This window comes from Ambystoma mexicanum, chromosome 5q (assembly GCF_040938575.1).
Source record: "Ambystoma mexicanum isolate Mex_15411 chromosome 5q, UKY_AmexF1_1, whole genome shotgun sequence".
Classification (NCBI taxonomy): Eukaryota; Metazoa; Chordata; class Amphibia; order Caudata; family Ambystomatidae; genus Ambystoma; species Ambystoma mexicanum.
Genome location: NC_090933.1, coordinates 984,546,151 through 984,573,124, shown reverse-complemented (window position 1 = coordinate 984,573,124; position 26,974 = coordinate 984,546,151). Strand labels below are relative to the sequence as shown.

The following is a 26,974-nucleotide window of genomic DNA, read 5'->3' as shown; positions in this document are numbered from 1 at the left end:
GGGTATGGGTTCGGCAATGTACAAATATGCACGCATATGGGTTCAGCAGTTATGGACAATGCTGCAGTGCCTCACAAAGCGAGGCAGGGTAACTGCTGTTACCATCAGCAGGCCCGGAGAGGGGCAGCCCAACCTCTTCCCCCCCACTGCGCCTCTCCTCCCCCACTAGTCGAAGAAACACGCAGTCTGTACAGCACAATGCGAGGAAGGGTGAGGTGTGAGCAATCACCTCACCCTTCCTTCGTGCAACAAGGTGCTAAGCACCCAAGGAAACCAACAGACAGGCAGTATCAGGTTCAAAGACCTGCCCCGCCCGGGGGCCAGATAGTCGGCTATCCGGCCAGGGGCTGAAACTTAACAGCCCCCACTACTATACATATCAAAGACCCAGGGCTCCCCTGGGTCTTATAAATACAGAGCAATTGCTCTGAGAAAACACAATGGGCCTCATTACGACCCAGGCGGTAAGGGGTTTACGGCGGCGTAAACAGCGCCGACCCTTACCGCCTGATTCTGAGGTCCCTTAGCGCCATGGAGGTTTTAACACCTGCTTTTAGCAGGTGTTAAAATCCATGGCGCTAAGGGACCTTGTTGTTAATTACGCCACCGTAATTTACGGTGGCGTAATTAACGCCTTCCCCACTCCCATTATGCCCTATGGGGCAAAAATGGGAATGGGGAAGGGTAAATGGGGATTGGGGACTTACCGCCCCGCCAACCTCGGAATGGGGCGGTGTTAGGGAGAATTCTCTGTTTAGGCTGAATTTCCCTACCTAGTGAGTCCCCCAGCAGCTTTGCTGGATTTCTGGGGTTTCTTTTTTTTCTCCTGCCAAGAGTGAGACTCTTTTACCCTCACTCTTGGACATGTTGAAGTGTGTTTTCTTGGTTAAACCTTGTGTTGAATGGGCTATGGGGTCTTTTACTCCATAGGGCCTCATGTATTTTTTGTGATGTGGGTTACACAGCACCCTCTGTGCCGTGACCCAGGGGTGTCCTAGGGACTCCCCAACATAGACTCCATACCCTGGGACTGACTACTGTCTCCCAGGGCATGTAAAGTCACCAAAGACTTTGCTAGTCTTGAATCCTGAACAGAACCAGTACAAACCATCATATTGTGGACGTACTGGCTGGGGCAATTCGATTGCCCCAGGGTCTGTTAGTCGAGGGGGCACGTCTCCGTCCCCCCTGATCGAGTTTTGGCTGGTGGCAGTGGAAACTACGTTTTATATTCGACCGCGAATATTTTCCTATGGGATTTCCCATTGTTTTAGGCTAACACATTTAATTATTTATTTACGGTAGCCTTAAACATACCGCCGGTTTATATATTTATTTTTATAACTCCGGTTGGGACTTTTTGCCAAAACTTGATTCTAAAATGGCGTTGGTGTTCGCCTCTGTAACTCTGACCCAAAGTGGAGCCCTTTGTTCCACTTTTGGCGGGCTTCTCCACAGAAGCCCTCCAAAGTGGTGCCACTCTGTCTGGGGTACTTAGGAGGGGTGGAGGGGGATTTAGGCACCCTGGACTGAGTTACCTTGGTAACTCAAGTCGCACTCCGTCCTGATTGGCCCAAGTGGTGAGCCGGCCGGCTCACCACTTAGCATGTTTGAGTGACAGCTAGGCTGGGTGAATCGGGGTTTGCTGCATAAAAGCAGGGCTTTGGGGACTGGAACTTCAGAAGTCGCCACAGGACCAAGAATCCGACGAGGGAAGAGCTGAGCCGACCTGCTTCGACGACACCACCCGGTGGAGCCCTGCTGAACCGTCTCACCACTTTTCCCGACGACCGAGGAGAACTCTTAACGGAGTGGCTCCTTCCCTTGACTGGTGGGGACAACCAGTTTTCGCCTTCTTTTCGCTTCTCGAGGTATCTCGTGGCCGCCTTGCCAGTGCCAAGCACCCCGGCAACCGGAACCCCACCACTTTTACCCCAACCACGAAAGTCGGTACAACCCTTTGACCGGAGGACTCCGCGGCTGGTTTCTTCCCGGGCAGTGCAACGACCTTCTTCTTCTGCTCTTCTGCGAGAACTTCTTCTCCCCTGACCGACGTCGAGCCTTGCTGCCACTGCCTGGAACAACTGCCACCGCTGGAGGATCCTTTCCGCTTAAGGTACCGTGTTCCGCCTGGCTTCCCTTGCCACCGACTGTACGGGGTAGATTTAGCCCCCGGCTTTCGAACCTGGGAGTGCCTGGAATACCCTGGCTAAACTTCTAAGCCACTCTAAACCCTTTCTAACTCTTTGCAAGACTTTGAATCCCTAATAACGGTGTGATCTTGGGCACATTTTCGCTCCGGCTACTCTAAGAGTGGGCCCTGCCTAGTGACTTTTGCTCACCTGTGACTTTGTGCTTCTTTGAGCCTATTGCAAGTGTTCTGGACCTTAGAGTGGTGTGTTTAACCCATTTCTGTTTCTTTTTATCCCTTCCTTAAACCTACTAGAGTGTCATCTAATGTTAAGCGCTCACCTCTGTTTTAATTATGTGGAGCTAACTTAGAGTTGTCTAGATAGGAGTAAGGGTTGAAACTGCTTTCATTATAACTGTGTTTTAAGTGTTTTTACTATACTTTGCTAGAGTGTTTTCAACTTATGTGTTCTTAAAAAAATAAATAACTATATACTTTTGAAACCAAGCTCTGGTCAGTGTTTGCTTGTGCTATTGTGTCTGAGTACATATTGTGTATACTTTGCATACTGCCTAACTCTTCTTGAGGGAAGTCTGACTGCTCAGCCACAGCTACCAGGTAAATCTGGGTGGTGCAGACTGCTACCAAGTGGGTTTACTGCTATACCTGTAGTCTTAAATCTTTTGCAGTGTTCCCCAAGGGAACTGCACAGGTTTCTGCCTAACACTGGTGTACAGCGGTGGGATTTGTATTGAGTATACATTTTATTGTGCTTTAGATACCTTAGTGCAACTAACCACAAAGCTTAGCACTGTAAAAGTAATCCTCTAACATGTCAGTTATAGAAAGCTATAGTCAAGAGTCCCTTGCAGCCAAAACTGCTGATTGTTTAAGAGTGCTCTGTAAACATAAGGATCTCCTGACTAAGGGCAAGAAAATGGAGCTGATTGAAAGATTGTTAGCTAACCAAAGTCTGGGTGATGGTTCAGAGGAACCTACCACTCCAGCAACTGTAGATGACAGTATTGAAGTTAACATGGAGCAAAATGTTGATGATTCTGAGGAAGAGTCAGAAGAGGAGGGTGAGGCTGTTATGACTGTCCCCCCTAGGCCTCTGCCTGCTCTACCTGCTGTACCTACTGGACCTTTACCAGGTCCCACATTTAGTCCTCAGTACTTTGAACTGGAGAAAATGAAACTAGAATTGGAGTATAAGAAACTTAATGCTCAAACTGACAAAGAACTAAGGCTAAGGGAAATGGAGCTCAAGTATGACTTAGAAATGAAGAAATTATCTGTTGAGAATGCTTCTCTCTCTGGCTCCTCTAGAAGTTCCAGTCCTAAAAGACCCCGGATGCCTAAAGAATTGGTTGGTATGTATGAGCCTAAGTTGGATGTGTTGGATTGGTTGTCTCTGTTTGAATATAATCATGGGCTCCAGAACATCACAGGAAATGACTTACTCACCTGGTTGTTCTCTAGGCTTCCCCCTGTTGCAACTGATGTGGTAATGGAGATGGGGGAGGAGGATAGGAAGGACTATGAATGTGTGAAACTAGCTTTGATAGCTAGGTTTGGGAAGACCCCTTCCCAGTATCTTAAGAGGTTTAGGAGCCTCAAAAAGCATGATGGTACCCCTTGGGCTACCTGGGTGAATGACTGTTTGAAAAACTTAGAGGGATGGATTAAGGGTTACAAGGTGAACACTTATGAAGGTATGAAGAATTTGTTTATGTTGGAGACTATTTATGATGCCTGCTCTCCTGAGCTCAGACAACACTTGGCTGATTCCAGGGAATTGGATTCCCGGAAACTAGCTAAGGCTGCTGACTTGTGGGTTGCCAACAGGGCCACTCACAAGGATTCTGGGGCCACTCAGAAGAAGGATGGGGAGAAACAGTCTAAAAAGGACTCCAAAGAGAATTCTAATACTACAAATTCCAAAGAGGGCCCCAAACAAAACTATAAGGGTAAGCCACCAGGGAAACCAAATCAGGCTAGTATACCTCCTGGTCCCAGACCAGAAGGAGGTCAGAACAAGCCTCGATTCCAGCGAGCCTTTGGCTCATGCTTTGTTTGTAAGGCTACTGACCATGTGAAAGGAGATCCCAGATGTAAGGGTAAACCTTCAGGGGTCCAGCTTGCCTCCTTAGCCTTCGCTCCAGAAGAGGAAGTACATATGGCAAGTGGAAACTTTCTATTACTAGCTGATGAACCCACTGGAGTCTCAGCTAGTGTTTCTTTAGTCTCTCTGGGGTTGTGGGAACAACATAATTTAGATGTCTATAACTCTATCCCAGATAATACTAAAGAGTATTATAAGGACAGTGTCCAGGTGAATGGTCAGGAGACTCCTGCCATTAGGGACACTGGAGCCAGCATAACTGTGGTGGATGAATCATTTTTCAAGGCAGAGGATGTTGCTAAGGCACCCAAATGCCTCACCAAGTTAGCTGGTGGGCCTGTGCAGATGTGTCCCCAGTTACCAGTTCTCATCCAATGTAATGATATGGCTGTAAAAATACCTGTCAGTGTACAATGTGAAGTGCCAGGTAGGGTTCTGTTGGGTAATGACCTCAAAGCTCTTGGAGTTGTATCTCATACCCCCAGACCCCCTAGCAAAAGGTTACAGGAACTCACAAAACCTGCAAGAGAGAAAACCCTGAGAGGGTTATCTCATGAGATGATGACAGAAATCACTCCTCTCCCACTGGAGCAGCTTACTGCAGTAACTACCAGATCAGGAGCAAAGGGGCAACCCAAGACTCCTAGGAAAAAGCCAGCAGCAAGCACCCCAGTGCTTCCAACAAGGACTTCCCCTAGGTTGTCCAAAGTTACACCTGTAACTCCACCTCCAGCTGAGGCTGAGAGGGAGGTACCACCCTGTGCGGTTGAGCTAGACTCTGAGGAAGAGCTAGAAGGAGGCCCCAACCTTATTGGAGATTTGGACCCTGAGGACCATCCTGAGCTGCAGTCTTTACTGGCAGAAGGTGGGCCTAGCAGGGCAGCTTTTCGTAAGGGGCAAAGAGAATGTCCAACTCTGGAGGGTCTCCGCCACCAGGCAGCTTCTCAAGCTGATGGGCAAGAGCCTGGGAAGTATAGGTTACACTGGGAAGATGGCCTCTTCTACAGTGAACCAACTGAGTCTGAACCTGGAGACTACAAACGCCTTGTAGTCCCACAAGAGAACAGACAACAGTTCTTACAACTAGCCCATGAGATACCTTTGGCTGGTCACTTGAGTTTCAAGAAGACCAAGGAAAGGCTCTCTCTCTACTTTTATTGGCCAAAGATGGGGGCTGAAGTAGACAGATATTGTAAGAGCTGCCACACCTGCCAGACTTCTGGTAAGGTTGGTTCCAAGAATGTGGCACCTTTAGTGCCTCTCCCAGTTGTGGGAGTCCCATTTGAGAGGGTAGGGATTGATATTGTTGGTCCCCTTGATCCTCCAACCTCCTCAGGCAACAGGTTTATCCTTGTTGTAGTAGACCATGCTACTAGGTACCCTGAGGCAATTCCTATGAGGACTGTTACAGCTCCGGCTGTGGCTAAGGCCCTCCTCGGTATTTTTACCAGGGTTGGGTTTCCTAAGGAGGTAATCTCTGACAGAGGGTCAAACTTTATGTCCCACTACATGAAAGCCATGTGGAAAACCTGTGGAGTTACCTACAAGTTCTCAACCGCTTACCACCCTCAGACAAACGGGTTGGTTGAAAGGTTTAACAGAACCATGAAGAGCATGATAGGTGCTTTAGAAGAACCCCTTAAGAAAAAGTGGGACCTTCTACTGCCATGCCTTCTCTTTGCTTATAGAGAAGTCCCTCAGGAGGGAGTAGGTTATTCTCCCTTTGAGCTTCTCTATGGCCATCCAGTCAGAGGTCCATTGGCCCTGATTAAGGAGGGATTGGAAGGTGCTCCTCCCCTCAAGCCAGTCAGAGTGACTGACTATGTGATAGGTCTCCGGAGGAGAATGTCACACATGATGGCAGAAGCAAGTGACAACTTGAAAGCTGGTCAAGCTCTGGTCAAACATTGGCACGACCAGAAGGCTAACATGGTTGAGTTTACTCAAGACCAGCTAGTTCTAGTTATGCTCCCAACAAGGCAGAGGGCCTTGCAAGACAAATGGATGGGACCCTTCAAGATTGTGGGAAAACTTGGAGAGGTCAACTATCTGGTGGATCTGGGCAGACCCAGGGAAGCTCCAAGAGTCTTCCACACCAACCGACTAAAAGCATACATCTCCAGACCTGATGTAGGAGCCTTGCTTCTAGCTTCAGCTGCAGAGGAAGAAGAGAGTGAATCTCTCCCTGATCTCCTCAGAGGTGTGCCTTTAGACGAAAAAGTTGAAGGAGTCAATCTCTCTTCAGACCTGACACCTGAGCAACAAGAGGAGTGCAAATCTATGTTAAATCAGTTTGCCTCCCTGTTCTCACTGTCACCAGGCTTGACCCCTTGGGGTCAGCATGAGATACTCACTGGTGACTGTCTGCCAGTCAAAAGCAGAGGATACAGAATGTCAGAACATGTCAGAACCCACATCAAAGGAGAGGTCAAGAAGATGCTTGATCTCGGGGTAATAGAGCCCTCTACTAGTCCATGGTCTAGCCCAGTTGTGTTAGTACCAAAGGCAGGATCCAAAGACTTGAGATTCTGTGTGGACTATAGAGCTCTAAATGCAGTCACCAAGACTGATGCCCACCCTTTGCCCAGGACAGATGAGTTGGTGGATAAACTTGGTGCAGCCAAGTACCTCAGCACATTTGACCTGACGTCAGGCTATTGGCAAATAGCCCTGACAGACCATGCCAAGGAGAAAACTGCATTTTCAACCCCAGTTGGCTTGTACCAGTTTAAGGTCATGCCTTTTGGACTAAAAAATGCACCTGCCACATTCCAAAGGATGGTGAACCAAGTTCTGGCTGGGATGGAAGACTTCTGCATGGCATACTTGGATGACATTGCAGTCTTCAGCCACTCCTGGGAAGAACATGTGACCCACCTAGGACATGTGTTGCAGGCTCTGGAACAGGCCCATTTGACAATCAAAGCCAGTAAGTGCCAGATTGGTCAAAGTAAAGTGGTCTACCTTGGACATGAGGTAGGAGGTGGAGAAATAAGGCCTTTGCCCAGCAAGATTGAAGCTGTGCAAAATTGGACAACACCAACTACTCAAACCCAAGTGAGAGCTTTTCTAGGCCTCACTGGATATTACAGGAAATTCATCGAGAACTATGGGACCATAGCTTCTCCACTGAATGTAATCTCCTCTCCCAAATTCCCAAAAAAGGTAAAATGGAATGAGGAGTGCAATCAGGCCTTTGAAAAACTGAAGAGAGCTCTTTGCCAAGCTCCAGTCTTGAGAGCTCCTGACTACCACCAACCTTTCATTGTACAAACTGATGCTTCCAATGTAGGTATAGGTGCAGTTCTAAGCCAACTGGATGAGAAGGGTAGGGAGCACCCCATTTGCTTCATCAGTAGAAAACTGAAGGATCCTGAGACAAGGTGGGCAACTATCGAAAGAGAATGCTTTGCTATTGTGTGGGCACTGAAGAAGTTTAGGCCATACTTGTATGGTTCTACTTTTGTTATTCAGACTGACCACCAACCCTTGAGATGGTTAATGCAAAAGAAAGGGGAAAATCCAAAACTATTGAGATGGTCAATCTGCCTGCAAGGGTTTGATTTCACCATTGAGCACAGGTCAGGGTGTCACCATCAAAATGCTGATGGACTCTCTAGGATGTATATCATCGACTAGAGGTATGAGGTTCATCCAGGAGTGGATTAGATCCTCCTGTCCCTTAGTCTGGGGGGGCGAGTGTTAGGGAGAATTCTCTGTTTAGGCTGAATTTCCCTACCTAGTGAGTCCCCCAGCAGCTTTGCTGGATTTCTGGGGTTTCTTTTTTTTCTCCTGCCAAGAGTGAGACTCTTTTACCCTCACTCTTGGACATGTTGAAGTGTGTTTTCTTGGTTAAACCTTGTGTTGAATGGGCTATGGGGTCTTTTACTCCATAGGGCCTCATGTATTTTTTGTGATGTGGGTTACACAGCACCCTCTGTGCCGTGACCCAGGGGTGTCCTAGGGACTCCCCAACATAGACTCCATACCCTGGGACTGACTACTGTCTCCCAGGGCATGTAAAGTCACCAAAGACTTTGCTAGTCTTGAATCCTGAACAGAACCAGTACAAACCATCATATTGTGGACGTACTGGCTGGGGCAATTCGATTGCCCCAGGGTCTGTTAGTCGAGGGGGCACGTCTCCGTCCCCCCTGATCGAGTTTTGGCTGGTGGCAGTGGAAACTACGTTTTATATTCGACCGCGAATATTTTCCTATGGGATTTCCCATTGTTTTAGGCTAACACATTTAATTATTTATTTACGGTAGCCTTAAACATACCGCCGGTTTATATATTTATTTTTATAACTCCGGTTGGGACTTTTTGCCAAAACTTGATTCTAAAATGGCGTTGGTGTTCGCCTCTGTAACTCTGACCCAAAGTGGAGCCCTTTGTTCCACTTTTGGTGGGCTTCTCCACAGAAGCCCTCCAAAGTGGTGCCACTCTGTCTGGGGTACTTAGGAGGGGTGGAGGGGGATTTAGGCACCCTGGACTGAGTTACCTTGGTAACTCAAGTCGCACTCCGTCCTGATTGGCCCAAGTGGTGAGCCGGCCGGCTCACCACTTAGCATGTTTGAGTGACAGCTAGGCTGGGTGAATGGGGGTTTGCTGCATAAAAGCAGGGCTTTGGGGACTGGAACTTCAGAAGTCGCCACAGGACCAAGAATCCGACGAGGGAAGAGCTGAGCCGACCTGCTTCGACGACACCACCCGGTGGAGCCCTGCTGAACCGTCTCACCACTTTTCCCGACGACCGAGGAGAACTCTTAACGGAGTGGCTCCTTCCCTTGACTGGTGGGGACAACCAGTTTTCGCCTTCTTTTCGCTTCTCGAGGTATCTCGTGGCCGCCTTGCCAGTGCCAAGCACCCCGGCAACCGGAACCCCACCACTTTTACCCCAACCACGAAAGTCGGTACAACCCTTTGACCGGAGGACTCCGCGGCTGGTTTCTTCCCGGGCAGTGCAACGACCTTCTTCTTCTGCTCTTCTGCGAGAACTTCTTCTCCCCTGACCGACGTCGAGCCTTGCTGCCACTGCCTGGAACAACTGCCACCGCTGGAGGATCCTTTCCGCTTAAGGTACCGTGTTCCGCCTGGCTTCCCTTGCCACCGACTGTACGGGGTAGATTTAGCCCCCGGCTTTCGAACCTGGGAGTGCCTGGAATACCCTGGCTAAACTTCTAAGCCACTCTAAACCCTTTTTAACTCTTTGCAAGACTTTGAATCCCTAATAACGGTGTGATCTTGGGCACATTTTCGCTCCGGCTACTCTAAGAGTGGGCCCTGCCTAGTGACTTTTGCTCACCTGTGACTTTGTGCTTCTTTGAGCCTATTGCAAGTGTTCTGGACCTTAGAGTGGTGTGTTTAACCCATTTCTGTTTCTTTTTATCCCTTCCTTAAACCTACTAGAGTGTCATCTAACGTTAAGCGCTCACCTCTGTTTTAATTATGTGGAGCTAACTTAGAGTTGTCTAGATAGGAGTAAGGGTTGAAACTGCTTTCATTATAACTGTGTTTTAAGTGTTTTTACTATACTTTGCTAGAGTGTTTTCAACTTATGTGTTCTTAAAAAAATAAATAACTATATACTTTTGAAACCAAGCTCTGGTCAGTGTTTGCTTGTGCTATTGTGTCTGAGTACATATTGTGTATACTTTGCATACTGCCTAACTCTTCTTGAGGGAAGTCTGACTGCTCAGCCACAGCTACCAGGTAAATCTGGGTGGTGCAGACTGCTACCAAGTGGGTTTACTGCTATACCTGTAGTCTTAAATCTTTTGCAGTGTTCCCCAAGGGAACTGCACAGGTTTCTGCCTAACAGGCGGTAAGTCCGCCAACCACCATGGCGTAAACGTAGTTTACGCCATGGTGGTAAAGGTACGACCCAGGCGGTAACTTACCGCCTGGGTCGTAATGAGGCCCAATCAGTTTGTGGACCCTGAACGGGGACCCAAACACACAGGAGGTGCACTGTTTACTCAGTGCAATCCAAACCTTTGCTTCTTTTTCACAAAACCCTCCGACCCTACAAATAGGGGAGAAGAACAAAGGAAAAGAAGTACAGGGCACTGTATGGTGCCCACAACAAGTCATGGGACATGAGAAGGCGGGCACAGGCCAGAGGGGGTAACCCCAAGACCCGGTGCCCAAAAGTGTTGTTATTATCTTATATGTGATTATTGTTATCTTCATAACCATATCTGTACAATAAAACCTACAGCCTTTTATTTCCAACACTTGACAAACAATGTGTGAGCCAAATTATTCTGTGTGATGGTATGGGTTCGGCAATGTACAAATATGCATCCATATGGGTTCAGCAGTTACTTCCAAAATGAGCCTCTGTATGTTTTTGTTCCCACTCCAACTTTCCTTTGGAAATGTGCAGGATGGAATTTATACCTGCCCTTTCTTAGGATGGAAACACGCCCAGGTTGCTCTGGTCTCCATATTTGCTGCTTTGCAATTGCGTTCACACAGTGCCTTGACAACCGCAATTAATTGAAATACAAATGTTTCAATTACAATGAATTTTAAAGGCATAAACAACAATTGCGAAAAAAATACATTCAGTCCTGACATTTACCCCTCATTAATCACCATCTGGCATAATGTCCTTTGACTTCTTCCTTGGACATGTAGATCCTGCAGCGAGTCGTTTAATATCAGAAGAAATAACATATCTGGTTTATTTATTGTTTTTTTTTCCTTACCCATGGAATGTTACCCAGCCAAGAGCTTTATTCGAGAATGTTGCAATGATCCAAAATTATCACAGACATTTTCAAAAAAATCTTCATTTTCAAAAATTGTAGTTTTGATTTAAATTGCATAATTTACGGCAAGAAATTAGCATCCAAATTAACATTACAAGTGCCATGTGTTGGCAATAACCTCCCTGCTTAGTAATCATAGCAATTAATGCCATCCTTGTTAATTTTTTTGGCAACGCGCTCGTAGTTCTAATGAACACGTTGTTATTTGACAATGCGATCTCTGGCACCTGCCCAGCCAAACTCCCACTGTCTGCAGCTCTGTGCCGGATAATAGAGCATGCTTCACACGGCGCGGATGTCACTGATACTGCTTTTACCTGCGGCCGACCTTACACAGGAAATGACGTACGATAAACTAAGCACGTCATACCAGAGACCATCTATCAATAAGCATCGGTCCCCGTCCTTGTCCCAAGAAACAGGAAAACAAGTCACACTGTAATAGACTTGCAAATGGAATCCAATTAGAACAGCCCCTGCATTTGCCAGTTCATCAAATGTAATGTTTCCATTCAACGATGTATATCACACACCACTGCACAGCACGAGGTTCCAGAGAGCGCCAGACGCCTGCTATCTACACTTACAGCATGTTTCCAGCCATGGCAAGAGTTAAACCCCCTACCGCTCCATGAAGCTGCTCCCCCCCGCCCCCTCCCTCCAGGGCACAATCACAAGCAGTAATCTTTTAGCGCAGTATCGTAGATCTGTGTTTGGCACTTAATGGATGCTCTGCAGTTAATCCAGCCAGACTGGATTAACTCTAAAGCCCCTATCCTATCCCCCGGGGCTTTAATGGATAAATATACACCGCACTGCTTATTTTTTTCCAGCATGCAGTGCCGAACTTGGCAACCCCAAGGCATATCTCTGTACATCTCTTCTTGAGCTTCTGCTGGTTTCTTCTTCCCGGATGAAACCATTCGTGCACCTTTCAACGTGTGCATGCAACCCCCCCCCTCTACTCGTCCCCCCTCTGCATGTGAGCCAACTGCTGTTTCTTCATAGCACACAATTTCCCCCAAACCTTCAGCAGAATGCTTCGTACAAAATGTGCTTTTGAGTTTGGCTCTGGTTTGCAACAAGTGGCTGAAGGAATATTGGTGTTAAAACACTTGTGCAACTTTTTCCATCCTTGCAACTGCTCCTTTCCCCCTTTTTGCTCAGTTCCTTCCTTCCTCCTCTTCCTTGCTTTCCATTCCACTGCATTCATTCTGCTCAGTTCCTTCCTTCCTCCTCTTCCTTGCTTTCCATTCCACTGCATTCATTCTGCTCAGTTCCTTCCTTCCTCCTCTTCCTTGCTTTCCATTCCACTGCATTCATTCTGCTCAGTTCCTTCCTTCCTCCTCTTCCTTGCTTTCCATTCCACTGCATTCATTCTGCTCAGTTCCTTCCTTCCTCCTCTTCCTTGCTTTCCATTCCACTGCATTCATTCTGCTCAGTTCCTTCCTTCCTCCTCTTCCTTGCTTTCCATTCCACTGAATTCATTCTGCTCAGTTCCTTCCTTCCTCCTCTTCCTTGCTTTCATTCCACTGCATTCATTCTGCTCAGTTCCTTCCTCCTCTTCCTTTGTTTCCATTCCACTGCATTCATTCTGCTCGGTTCCTTCATTCTTCCGCTTCCTTGTTTTCCATTCCACTGCATTCATTCTGCTCAGTTCCTTCCTTCCTCCGCTTCCTTGCTTTCCATTCCACTGCATTTATTCTGCTCAGTTCCTTCCTTCCTCCTCTTCCTTGCTTCCCATTCCACTGCATTCATTCTGCTCACTCAGTTCCTTCCTTCCTCCTCTTCCTTGCTTTCCACTGCATTCATTCTGCTCAGTTCCTTCCTTCCTCCTCTTCCTTGCTTTCCATTCCACTGCATTCATTCTGCTCAGTTCCTTCCTCCTCTTCCTTTGTTTCCATTCCACTGCATTCATTCTGCTCGGTTCCTTCATTCCTCCTCTTCCTTGCTTTCCATTCCACTGCATTCATTCTGCTCAGTTCCTTCCTTCCTCCTCTTCCTTGCTTTCCATTCCACTGCATTCATTCTGCTCAGTTCCTTCCTTCCTCCTCTTCCTTGTTTTCCATTCCACTGCATTCATTCTGCTCAGTTCCTTCCTTCCTCCTCTTCCTTGCTTTCCATTCCACTGCATTCATTCTGCTCAGTTCCTTCCTCCTCTTCCTTTGTTTCCATTCCACTGCATTCATTCTGCTCGGTTCCTTCATTCTTCCGCTTCCTTGTTTTCCATTCCACTGCATTCATTCTGCTCGGTTCCTTCATTCTTCCGCTTCCTTGTTTTCCATTCCACTGCATTCATTCTGCTCAGTTCCTTCCTTCCTCCTCTTCCTTGCTTTCCATTCCACTGCATTCATTCTGCTCAGTTCCTTCCTTCCTCCTCTTCCTTGCTTTCCATTCCACTGCATTCATTCTGATCAGTTCCTTCCTTCCTCCTCTTCCTTGCTTTCCATTCCACTGCATTCATTCTGCTCAGTTCCTTCCTCCTCTTCCTTTGTTTCCATTCCACTGCATTCATTCTGCTCGGTTCCTTCATTTTTCCTCTTCCTTGTTTTCCATTCCACTGCATTCATTCTGCTCAGTTCCTTCCTTCCTCCGCTTCCTTGCTTTCCATTCCACTGCATTCAATCTGCTCAGTTCCTTCCTTCCTCCTCTTCCTTGCTTCCCATTCCACTGCATTCATTCTGCTCACTCAGTTCCTTCCTTCCTCCTCTTCCTTGCTTTCCACTGCGTTCATTCTGCTCAGTTCCTTCCTTCCTCCTCTTCCTTGCTTTCCATTCCACTGCATTCATTCTGCTCAGTTCCTTTCTCCTCTTCCTTTGTTTCCATTCCACTGCATTCATTCTGCTCGGTTCCTTCATTCCTCCGCTTCCTTGTTTTCCATTCCACTGCATTCATTCTGCTCAGTTCCTTCCTTCCTCCGCTTCCTTGCTTTCCATTCCACTGCATTCATTCTGCTCAGTTCCTTCCTTCCTCCTCTTCCTTGCTTCCCATTCCACTGCATTCATTCTGCTCACTCAGTTCCTTCCTTCCTCCTCTTCCTTGCTTTCCACTGCATTCATTCTGCTCAGTTCCTTTCTTCCTCCTCTTCCTTGCTTTCCATTCCACTGCATTCATTGCCTTCTCATCAACCTTCCTGGTTATTTGGCTCATTGTTTCGTCCTCTGCATCCATCCACGCCATTTAGCCCCGTTCCATCCTTGCACAATCCCTTCCTCCCAAATCCCGCTCCTCCTCCCTCTATTCTTTTCTCGTTCTACCACGCTCTCCAGATCTGAGCTTTCTCCTTCTCTCCCTGTGCATTGCTGCGTTCCATTGCTCTCCTTCTCCTTGTATACGCCAGAGGTTGTTCATTCTCTTTCGCCCTTAGTGGGCTCCATGATTCATTCTCTGTTGCCCTTTTTGAAAGAGGTCTTCGAACTAATGGCAACCAAGCAATAGTCTTGCATAAAGTCCTGCGGGAGAAAAACATTCAGATTTGGGTTGTTTGAAATCTCTAGTTACTTTAGTTAATCTGAGAGCTGCAATTTAAAAGGGGCAAAATGAAATTAGCTTAGTACTCTGCTTTTTTAAATTGTTTGATCTGAAATTGTAATCACCATGGGCCTCATTACAAGGGTGGCGCTCCCGTAATGAAGGGTGCCGGTACGGCACCGGCACCATTCATTACAGGATGCCTGGTTACGAGGTCCCCTAGCGGGACCCGGACCAGACATCTGGTAAAACCAGACGTCTTTTCTGGGTCCCGCGAGGGGAAGAGGGAGGTAATAACGGGCCATTCGTAATGTGCCCGTTTTGACCTCCCTCCCCATTCCCATTGAGCCCTATGGGGGCTCAAATGGGAATGGGGAATGGTTCCTGCAAGGAGGAATTACCGGGTCCTCCTATGTCGGAATGACCCCGTAAATCCCCATTGCAGGAACCCGGTAACTAACTGCACCATGGCTGCCTCCAAACTCATAAGGTCCAGGTCCGGGTACCCTGAATGGGGAATTACCGGGCCATTCCGAGTTTGGAGGGCCCGGTAATTCCTCCTTCTGGGAACCTGGGCCCGACCTTCCCCATTCCCATTTGAGCCCCCATAGGGCTCAATGTGAATGGGTGCGGGAGCTAACAACGAGCCGATTACGATCGGCCCTTGTTAGCTCCCTGGTCCCCTCGCGGGACCTGCTCTGGACGCTGGTAAAACCAGACGTCCATATCGGGTCCCGCGAGTGAACCTCGTAATATTGCGGAGTGGGTTTAATGGCGCCGGCACCATTACCGGTGCCGTTAAACCCATTCCGCAATTGTTGTAATGAGGCCCACTCACTCTATGGCCATAGGCTCCTCCTCCCCTCTTACCTCCATTTGCAAGCTCCCTTCTCGTCCTCCCACTCTAGCCCTATGTTCCTTCTGTGCATTTTTCACACCACCATCAATTCCTTTTCAAACGTTCTTGCTATCACTCAGCTCTCTGTTTCCTACTCTTTTGGAGCTATGACATATGTGGTCCCTTTCTAAGGATGTTGGTGTTTGGAATTTCTTATGTGTAGGTCAATTGGTTGTGCCTCTGAATTCTTTAAGATATTTAATGGAACAAATACATATTTGATTTCATTTAGAATGTCTAAATCCAGAGTCGGATACTAGTTGTCCCAAATGTAAAGCACTGGAAGTCAGTATTATAGGTCATTCAGAGAAAGGGGTCTCAGCCAGTCAGGTGGCTGGAAACACAGGTGAGAACTGACAGTGACTTTTCCAGCCACCCAAGGCCCTTCCTTGGGTGGCAGCATTTTTAGTTGTCCTGGCACCTTTGCCCCACCTGTCCTGGAACCTTTGCCACATCTGCTCCCCAGACACAGTGCCGCTCTCCCACCACCAAACGGCTGCCCATCTCATCTGCTGGGGCTCCCAGCTCTGCATGCTTTGCCATCTAGGCTGCCTTCATTAAAAAAAGGAAAGGGACTATGGGCCTCATTACAAGGGTGGCGCTCCCGTAATGAAGGGTGCTGGCACGGGACCGGCACCCTTCATTACGGGAGCGCTGATTACGAGGTTCCATTTGCGGGACCCGGACCAGACGTCTGGTAAAACCAGACGTCTTTTCCAGGACCCGCGAGGGGAAGAGGGAGGTAATAACGGGCCATTCGTAATGTGCCCGTTATTACCTCCCTCCCCATTCCCATTGAGCCCTATAGGGGCTCAAATGGGAATGGGGAATGGTTCCTGCAAGGAGGAATTACCGGGTCCTCCTATGTCGGACTGACCCGTTAAGTCCTCATTGCAGGAACCCGGTAATGGAGCCCGGTTTGGAGGCAGCCATGGTGCTAATAGCGCCATGGCTACCTCCAAACTCGAAATGATGCCCGATGTCTACTTTTCTAGTTCTACAGTGGCAGTCATCTCTATTTCCACAGGAGACTGGCCTTGAGCAATACGCGCACAGCCCATCTCCCATAGAAAAAAACGGATAAATAAACAAATGCAAGCTATTTATCACCGGATTGTCGGTGGTGGACCATCTCTGAGGCTCTCTCGATCAGGCTGGAGGGCCATTACCAGCCTTGTATGCTCTCTGACGTAGGAATGATTGCTACAGTCACACGTTTGGACAGGCAGAGTTATTGGTAATACAAATGTTCATGTTTTAGGTTTAGGCTCAGTGCACCCGTTGTCTTCCTACAATAATAGGAGATCATTGAGCATTCACAGATCATGGCCCGTGTTTCAAACGATGTGAACATTGTTTTGTAAAAGGAATTGTTTTATCACATCTTATTTTTAACATTTTCTTGGACTCATTCCCTCGTAGCTCTCCTAGGTGGATGACTGACTCCTACTGAAAACTGTGCCACTCTAGTTTGGTTTCTCATCTCATTACAGCACCAGTGCTGCTTCCAAAGAGATGCCGTTTTTGGAAAGTGGCAAAAGATAGCCAAAGAAACTACTACACTGTAAGTTACCGAGTCTTATTTAAAATGCCCTCAGAATGGGTAAGAACAATCTGAAAGTAGGGCTCCTATGTTTGGTTATTACATTTTTATTTTAAGTACACAAAGCTGAAATGTAGCAAAAGTAATGAAATAATCACATAATCAGCAGAAACAGTGTAAACAAGCAATACAGCAAGCAGGTTACAGCAAGTGGAATGTCCATGATACCAAGATGACAAACAAAAAAACAAAAAAACCATGAAAAAAAAACACATTATGAAAAGCATGTATATAATCTATACAGCAGGCTATATTACAATACCAGTAGGGCAACCAAAATCACATAGATGAAAACAGTACAAAGAATATATCCTGTAAGCACATCAGTGATACACATCCCGGAACAATCCCCATATATCACTACGTTTATCAGTTTGCCCTCTGTCCTTCAAAATGGCCTTCTCATACTTGAACAAGGACAACCATCCCTACACCCAATCATCAATACAGAAGGAATTGGAGGATTTCCATGCACGTAGGATCATCTTTTTTGCAAGCATGCAGCTTTGCAGTAGCCATATTTTCTTTGAGAATGACAGATCCACCAATAGAGTGATATCCCCAAGAATCAAAAGGGAATCCCTTCTAGGAATGGTAGACCCAACACCAAGTCCATCCTCTCACAGACCCCTTCCAAAAAGTCTCTTGTCTTGCTGCAGAACCAAACTAGAATGCTCAATGTGCCCCTTGCTTGTTTACATTTTCAGCACTAGTCACTCTCTGAAAGAAGTCATTTTTTCCCTGGGTCCAATATGTTCTGAGGAGTAATTTGGTCTGGGAGGCCTTCAGACCGCAATCCATGCTTGTCAAGCGGACATTGTTACAGCATCTATGACAGCAGCCAGGGTTAATCATCTCACCCAGTTCACTGGTCCAGACATTTGCAAGCTCAGAATCCCCTTTGCGATTTGACACAAGGACATTGTACATGTTGGCAGCCGGATGTATAGACTGATCACACAGTTCCAGCACTGACCAAGCAGCACTCTGCATGGTGATCATTGAAGTGAGAGCAAGCTTGGTGGCAACAATCCCCCTCAGCTGTCTGTATTCGGCATAACTGCAGTCTCTCAAATCAAACTCACTCAACGAAAACGTGAAGTGAATCCAGATTCCATCCTCAAAAAGATTTTTGATGTACCGAAACCCATCCAGGTACCACAATGGCCATAATAAGACACCTTCCCTTGCACACTCAATGCCGTATTCAGCCAGATGGATACATCAGGGAATAGGAACGTGTTGCTGCTCAAAAACTTTGTGCGATATGATGCTCCAGCATTCACACAGGAAATAAGTTAGGGGACTCAACGGCCGAGAGTCCTTTGTGGTCGTTGACAACAAGACTCTAGATTCCAGTTGAGATACAAGGTTAGATTCAAATTCAACCCACATGTCTGGAAAAGCCCTCGGCATGTGAAATAAATGCCTCATGGTGAACACGAGATGGTATTCAAAGAAATTTGCCAAGTTCATACCACCCTGGTTCAAAGGGAGCTGGCCTTCCCATCACAGACACCTATGTTAGCGCCTCTTCCTGAGAGGTGTTCACTGATATCCTCTTCTCTGTCCCCCCCTCCAGATCTATGGACCCCTCATCTTATCTCTACTCTCTCTCCTTCCTCATCCTCTCCCATTAACGTTGGTTGCAAGTGGGAAGTCCTCTTGGCTAGCTTCTCATCTTCACATTGCTCTGTTAATGTCTACCACATAGGCACTCCCTTGGTCCAGGGTCCTCAACCCAATCTCCTTTTCTTTGACCAGATCCTGCCATCTCTCAATACCTTCCTACCTTCTACTGCTTCTCCTCCCACTACTCTCTCTAGCCCTCCCCTTCCTAACAGTGTTCCACTCCCATGTGCCCCTCCTCAGAAAACTTTCAATGGCAGGAGACCTCCTTCACCTGGAAACTCTTAATGGCCGCTCAGCCAACAAACACTCCCCTGACATCTGCCTCCTCCTTGAAGCCATTGACCTCAACATTCTCGCACTTACCGAGACTTTGTTCAATGCCAGCTCAGTCACTGCTTTTGACTCCCAGTCCTTGATGGCTAAAAAATAATTTGGAAGCCTCAACCGCACTGTGCTGGTGGTGGAGTTGCCTAAATCTTCCATGAGTGGGTTACTTCCTCCATCTTACCCACCGAGCTCTACTCTTCCTTTGAGAGTCTGGTGTGCAAGTTGGTTATCTCACCCTCCTCCACCTTGACCATTGCCACCATTTACCAGTCTCTAGACACTACCACCCTGTTTCTCTCTCAATGGACTGATTTCTGTTCTTCCTTACTTTCATCCACCTCCAATCTCCTCCTCTTGGGTGATTTCAACATCCAGTTGGACTCCCCTGTCAGAGCATCTACTCCTCTCTATCCCTTTCCATTCTCCCTTCTGTTCCAACCCACTCGGCTGAACACACTCTTGATGCCCTCATTCACTCTGACCTCTCTCTCTCTCTCCTCCCCACTTGTCAAACCTCTCTCTTAGCCAGACCATTCTCTCCTCTCCTCCCTTTGACCCTCTGACCGCACCGCTGACATCCCTGCCAACTCCATTCACTAACATCCGCCCGATGAAACATGTGTCAGCTTCTTTTTTGTACCGCGTTGCAGTCCGCAGTCATCAGACGCACACAAACACAAGGGACAATGGATAAGAACAGGACAAGGTTAAACGGGAGCAGGTCAGACTCATCTAGGCGAAGAGGAAGGTTTTCACTGCTTTCTTAACCATAGTCAGATTTGAGTCTGATCGCATGGATATAGGGAGGCTATTCTACATTTTAGAAGAGCAGTTAGCAAATGCTCTGCCCAGCCCTTTTGATTTCTTGAAAGGTGGGTGAGCAACATGACTGGTGTTTGTTGATCTTAACAAAGGTAGCGATTTATACCAGGAAGTAGTATATTTCAGGTAGCTGGGAGATTTCCATACAGACACTTGTCAAGTAGGGTCGCCGCTAAGGTATGGACGAATATTCTTAAGTAGCTTTAGATGGTACGAGCAGTTTTTGGCAACTAGGTTCATGTGAGATTCTGCACTCGATGTGCAGTCGGTTTGTACCCCGAGAGTTTTGATTTTCCTCTTTACTGAGATGCTACAGCCCTGGATGGGAAAGGACTGGTAGCAGTTAGGAGGTTTGGCATTAGCTTGGGGGGAGCCAAAGATAAGGAGTTCAGCCATGCCCTTATTGAGGCACATTCAATTGTCCGCCATCCAGGTGTCTACTTGATTATAGATATTTTGGAGGAGTAAGCTGTCGAAGGCATAGTCCCCAAAATCTCCAGGACTAATTGGGTGTCATCTGCGTAGTTGGTCCAAAAGACTTCAGATTCTTCTAGGAGGCTGCATAGAGATAGGCTGTGGAGATTAAACAAGATGAGGGACATACATTCACCTTGTGGAACCCCACAGGTGGAAAGAATGGGATGGGTTGGAGGCGTTTCCCCAGCAGACTTTCGACTGTCTTCCAGTCAGGAAGGAGTGTATCCATTTGCAAGCTAAATCAGAGAAATGGCAGGTGTCCTTCAAGATGTGAAGGAGTCGTTTCTGATCTAGTAATTCAAACGCTGCTGATAAGTACAATAAAACCAGGAGGCCAGACTTATCACGGTCCATAATGCTTAGCTTCTGCCTCTGAAGATGTATGAGGGCTGTCTCTGTGCTATAGGTAGGGTGAAAACCAGACTGCCTATAAAATTGAATGAAGTGACTGTTATAATATAGTTGACAGCAGGTTCCTCATATATAATAATTTGCATTGAAACAGGTGTTAGAGGAAACAGGTCAATTATTTAGAATGTTTTCATACCAGTAGTTATTTAGTTAGTAAAAGTTCAAAATAATTGATTGTACCAAAGGATCTATGATGCTATTATTACATAATGCATTTTCTTCCTAAATACTTTCTTTAAGAGGATTCCATTTTGGCTCAGTCTTGGAAAAAGTCAATTTCAGTGTTCGTTTTCTGCTGGCAACTATCCACAGATCTGGCATAGTTACCCCCATAGATAGGTAACCCCATAGATTTACAACATTTTACAAGACACAACTGTCAGTTTGCAACCTAATACATTATAGTAGATTTACTTTCCACTGCATGGCTGCATTTTACCTTATTTATATATATTTGTTTACGCTGAAAATGACATTACATTTTAGTGTTTGGATTCTTTGACTTGTTACCGTCTCTAAAAGAGGTACATTTCATACTGATTTTGTATGAGGTGTAACAACCTATACTATGTTCTTTCTCAATTCTAGAGTAGCATACATACTGGATATAGTATAGTAATGTATGCATCCTTTAAACAGTGCCTTCTGTTTGTGGCATTTTGACATTGAAAGAATGTGATTCTATGATGCATGCATCTAACCTGGGTTTGGCAACCTTCCTTAAGTGGACACAAAATATCCTCTTTACAGAAAATGCTTCCATGTCTTTCACACCCAGTTATAGGGAAGCAACCAATCAAACACTGAAAGATGAATAATGTCTGCTGTGTCTCATTCTTTGCAGGTTCCTGAAAGAATGGATTAACAGCACCTGACAGTTCAAGATCAATCTGCTGGCTTTAATGGAGCTTCTATATCTCACCAAAGAGAACCAAACACCAGATATATGCAACAACGTGGAGTGGGATACAACCAGCAGGGATGATGGGAGGCACCAAACAGAAAAGCCCAGGTGCTGCCAGGAGAGCCGCTGTATGCCTGCACACAGGGCATCGGGATGTGACGAAATGTGGAATTCTTATCCAGCGGCACTGTCTGTGGAAACGCCAGTCATCACAGCTTTCCAGATGGGAAAGAGGAAAGTCTGTTGCTCAGAAGAACTTGAAACCTCATTCACGCATGTGGATGAAAATGTCAATCTGGCGTATAGAAGCCCATCGCTATCAGTGAGAGAGGGGCAAAGCCCCACCCAGGGCCAAGATTTGCGTCAAGACATCCAGCAAGATGCGGCTCATGATCCCTCCATCCTGTCCGATGATGAAACTGTGTCGGAAAGTTCAGGGAAATCCATTGATTATGGTTTCATCAGTGCTGTGATGTTTCTTGTGACTGGGATACTGCTTGTGATTGTCTCCTACATTGTACCCCGTGATGTGAAGGTGGAGCCAAATTCCGTTCCTGCAAGGGAAATGGAGCGACTGGAGAAGGAGAACGCAAGGGTTGGCGCCCATTTGGATAGATGTGTGATTGCTGGCCTATGCCTTTTGACCTTGGGTGGTGTGGTGCTTTCTAGCCTGTTAATGGTCTCTATGTGGAAAGGGGAGATATACCGGAGGAGCCACTTTGCATCCTCCAAAGAGTCTGCCAAAATGTATGGTTCTTTCAGCTTTAGGATGAAATCTGTGACACCAGAAAATACACTTGAGTTAACACTGGTTGAGGAAGATGCTCTTGCTGTAGAAACCTAGGGCCTTTCTACATTTTAGCCTCTATTTTAGATGGAAGATAATTGTATGTAAACGTATGCAATTTCTATACTGCATTTAGTACTAATGGCGTTACCTAAAATGCACTGCACCATTTGAAATAAAATTAATGTACAACAGGCTACACTGATATTTCTTAAACAGAATTGTATGTCTGTAAAACTTACCTAAACTATTTTTTATGTTTTATTTTGACTGTATGTTTCGTCTCAATCATGGAGAATTTCTTGTAAGATTTTTGCAAGCAAAATGAAACTGAATGAGATAAACTGGCTAGCAGTGAATATAATGCAGATAACTAACTGTCTGCAGTGTTTCCTGAAAGACTGATGGCAGCTCCCTGTGTGACTTCAAATCAGCTTATTTTCGGTAAAGTCTTTTTGACCGACAACTCATGCAACTGTAAAAAAAAAAATACTTCTATTATGGTGTTTTGAGCAACGTGTTTTCTTGCTTAATATACTGCAAATACGGGAGAATCTGGAAAGTGTGATATGTTGGTTCGATAGTACAGCGAGATTTCAAAGTTGTAATTTGATCCCTGGTGTTAATCGAGTTTTAAGAAAATTACCCAGTCTCCCAAAGATTTTGATCAAGTTTAACTAAAGCATTTACGGCCTTCATAGTTTTGTTTAGCAATTGATCTCGAATTAGTGTTACCTTACAAAAGTTTGGTATATTGATCTGTTATTGCCATTTGGAAGAAAAAGCCTTCTTTCACTATGTCAATAAAATCTATTGTGGTTTCGAATTTAAGTGCTGTAATCTCATTTTCAAAATATTAATTCATGAAATGTGTCTATGTTTTTGTCAACTTGCCCAGACAGTGCCAACTCCTGTTTAGTTATATAAAATATGTGTTCTTCGAATTTGTAAAATGCATTTAACATTCAAAAATATAGACCTACCTGCAATTGTTAAATGGTAGAATAGGTAAAGGTACATGCATTGAAAGGTGTTCCAAGGGTTACAGTAGAATTCTCACAGGCCATATTAAGACTATTCTCATCTGTTCATGTGGCTCTTGATGAATATGTCAAACACAAAAGCCCTTAATTCCAAAATGTATTAGGAGTTGCTAGGTCTGGAAAAGACCCGGGGCTAAGCTGATGTCAGAACTGTTGGGACTGTGGGCTAGCTAGTCTTTTGGCTGTAGCTCCTGAGATTCTATCCGGGGCTACAACCAAAAGATCAGGGGCTATAGCCCCCTGAGCCCCCCCCCCTAGCAACGCCCCTGACAGGCTATAATCAAACAAAATACATTTGTAACAGTGATCCAATTTTTTTTTTTTTAACAATGCCAGCAGAGGGCAATGGTGAAAGCTTTGCTGCCGGGCTCAGTTTTACCTGGGATTATGCAGGAACAGTTTAATCAATGGTCCAGATCATCTCATTTCAATGTAGCACCCAGGATGGTTCACAGGGCACAATGGGTAAGTAGATTTCAAGAATCTCTGTGTTGCTTTTATTTATAGTTCATGAAAATTGTGTATCTCTTAGCATTGGCCTCCACAATGTTTGTACACTTGAATTTCCTTGATTGTAACTTGAACTTGTTGTGTGTACATTTTGTATCTATACTTTGTACAGTGCTTAATCACTCAGGGAATTAACCACAAAGAACGTGACAGGAGTACGCCAGACTTCCCTGTTTTACATTGAAAGTTACTCTGTGGACCTTGGCCAGCAGGTTCCAAAGATCCATCAATATCATTCCAACATGGTTAGAATTGTGTTATTTGGTTATGGTGTGCTTGCTTAAGGTGTTGCATAGTGTCTGACTGATTCTGAGTGTAAAGAGGCATCCAAATTTGTTATCAAGCCTCACGCTCATATTCAGGGCACATCATTGAACTGGTGAAGACTTGATCTGATTTACCGACTCAAATGGCCTCATTACGACCCTGGCGGTAAGGGGTTTACGCCAGCGTTAGCTGCGCCGACCCCTTACCGCCAATTACGAGGTCCCTTAGCGCCATGGAGCTTTTAACACCCGCTTTTAGCGGGTGTTAAAATCCATGGCGCTAAGGGACCATGGAGTTAATTACGCCACCGTAATTTACGGTGGCGTAATTAACGCCTTCCCCACTCCCATTATGCCCTATGGGGCAAAAATGGGAATGGGGAAGGGTAAATGGGGATTGGGGACTTACCGCCCCGCCAAGGTCGGAATGGGGCGGTAAGTCCGCCAACCACCATGGCGTAAACGTAGTTTACGCCATGGTGGTAAAGTGACGGCCCAGGCGGTAACTTACCGCCTGGGTCGTAATGAGGCCCAAAGTGTTTGAATGTGTTTTAGGATTAGATCCAGAATACTTTTTCTTTGATATAATAATTTGTGAATTTCAAGATTCACCAAGAACCCAGTCCACACACAAATCATATTAAGGATTCAAGTCAGATGTCTTTATTATGTGGTAGGTGCACAATTTGAATTATGGTTTAAATCATAACATTGATGGTTTAAATCTGTTTGAATTAGACATTTCCTGTCCAGCAGGAGCCTCTGGAACATCCAATTTACTATTAAAGTGCTCTATAAATCTTATTTGTGGTTTAAATATGGTCCCACCAGTTCGAAACATAGTCAGGTGTTCTTACAAATGAAGTCAATCAAAGTGAAACAGATGCCCCGATAGCAGCATGCATTTAAATAAAACTGTAATAAGAGACTATTGTAGGTACAAAATTAGCAAAGGATATCCAAGACAAAACAACAAACCCACATTCAAAGGTTAGAATTTGTATTTTAGTAATGTTAAATAATGTTAGTGAGTTATGTATATTCTAATGTAGTTTCCATGCTTGAAGCATCCCAAAAAAAAATGGTGCACTTCAATATTTGACCTGGCAGCACTCTAAGTTTCTATGCGTGCTCTGAATGTCTGCAGTTTTAAATTGGGCTTGGCTGTGTTGTAAATCCTGTCCTTTGCATGCTACCAATAATGCTATGTTATACTGGCAAAAAAAATTGCCATATTACATACTATCAAAATACTATTATCTGCTGGCAATAAAAATGTTATATTTTTGCCAAATGCTACACATGTCCTTACTGAGCCACATCACAGATAGCATTACAAGGTGTTCAGTCTCTCTGAGGCAGCCTCACGCATTGATTGACCGGGAAATGAGCCTCTTTGTCCTCCCCTACATGCCTTATCATGTCTACTAACCTAAATCCTTCCATGTTGGTCTAACACTTCAACCAGAGAGAATGTCCCCACCTGATAATAGCAGTATGGTGTCACTCACCCTTCACACTCGGCAAACTGAATTACTTTGTGGTTGTTCTATCCAATCAACAGGACTTATCAAGGATCTCCCTGATTACCTATTCTACACACCCAACTAACCATTTCTCAGTTAAGTTTATCATCACCTCTACACTTTTTTCTTTTTGGGTGTATCTTAGTTTTACAACTTTTTTACACAGTGCATGTCAAGAACAGTGACACAAAATGTTCCATTCACATATAAATCATCAAATCAAAACAAGATTTGAAAACCTTATTACAGTGCTCTTCATATCTGCGTCCTTAAAATTTACAAGATGTTTACAAAAGTCAACTAATAATAAAAATAATTAATTCTATACAAATTTGCTAAAAACCTGATTACACAATTCATTTAGTGCCAGACATTCTGAAAATAAACGTTTCAGGTATTCCATATTCCCCAGGCAGTGTCGATACAGCCTTTCCTCTATCAGTGTTTTACCTCGTAAACCACTGACGTCTTTTGTCAGGTGTAAATGTAACTTAAATCTTAATATGCAACTCCTGTACTCTCGCGATGTATGTTTGCTCAGATAAGATGCATGCTCAGATAAGATGCAACAGTATTAAACGGTTTAACGTTACATTTTAAATGCTCAACACAACACTGTATATGCACAGAGATCCCATGGAAACTGCAGACGTATGCCTGCTAGGACCACTCACACCACATTAATCACTGCAGAAGTGTTTAAACGTCTCTGCGTGGCGTCCAACATGTTTTGCTGTATAGCAAACCAACCCCCTCCTCCTACAAAACCAGTGGCTCTCCCAGCAACCCAGTACTGTCAGCTAACAGATTTGCCTCTCCCCTCTGGGTGTCCCCGGCACAAACCATCACAAATCACACAGGCATATAGGACTCAGGTGCTTCTGGTCCCCCCCCCCCAATACTCACTCACTACTACTTTATTGCAGAACCCCCCCCCCAATACTCACTCACTACTACTTTATTGCAAAACTATGGAACAATATGCTGTTAGAAAGTACACTATACAAGACCATTTTGCAACACATTACATTATAGGTTCATCTGAGAGGGAGGTCACAGTGCATTTTAGTTTGTGATATCCACTCGCTTGTTATTGGTGCATACACAGGTGTTACTGGAGGACGAGTGTTTAATTGTTGCATGATGCTGTCGCAGATGTCTTTTTATTGTTTAATGAGTCAACAGCTGAGACCATGCATTGCAGAATGTTTCTCTCATCACTAGCGACAAAAAACAGGCTTTGGCACTTTTCAAACATTAAG

General features: G+C 45.6%; 1 protein-coding gene across 1 annotated transcript in view; it reads left to right on the top strand.

The window, feature by feature from the left end:
* Positions 1-23,198, top strand: part of TMEM74 (transmembrane protein 74) — a 217,623-nt gene extending 194,425 nt beyond the window's left edge. Inside the window, exon 2 of the mRNA XM_069621507.1 lies at positions 21,521-23,198. Within this exon, the coding sequence (XP_069477608.1) occupies positions 21,579-22,424 (846 nt within the window). The 5' untranslated portion in view covers positions 21,521-21,578 and the 3' untranslated portion in view covers positions 22,425-23,198. The remainder of the gene's footprint in view (positions 1-21,520) is intronic.
* The last annotated feature ends 3,776 nt before the right edge of the window (positions 23,199-26,974 follow it).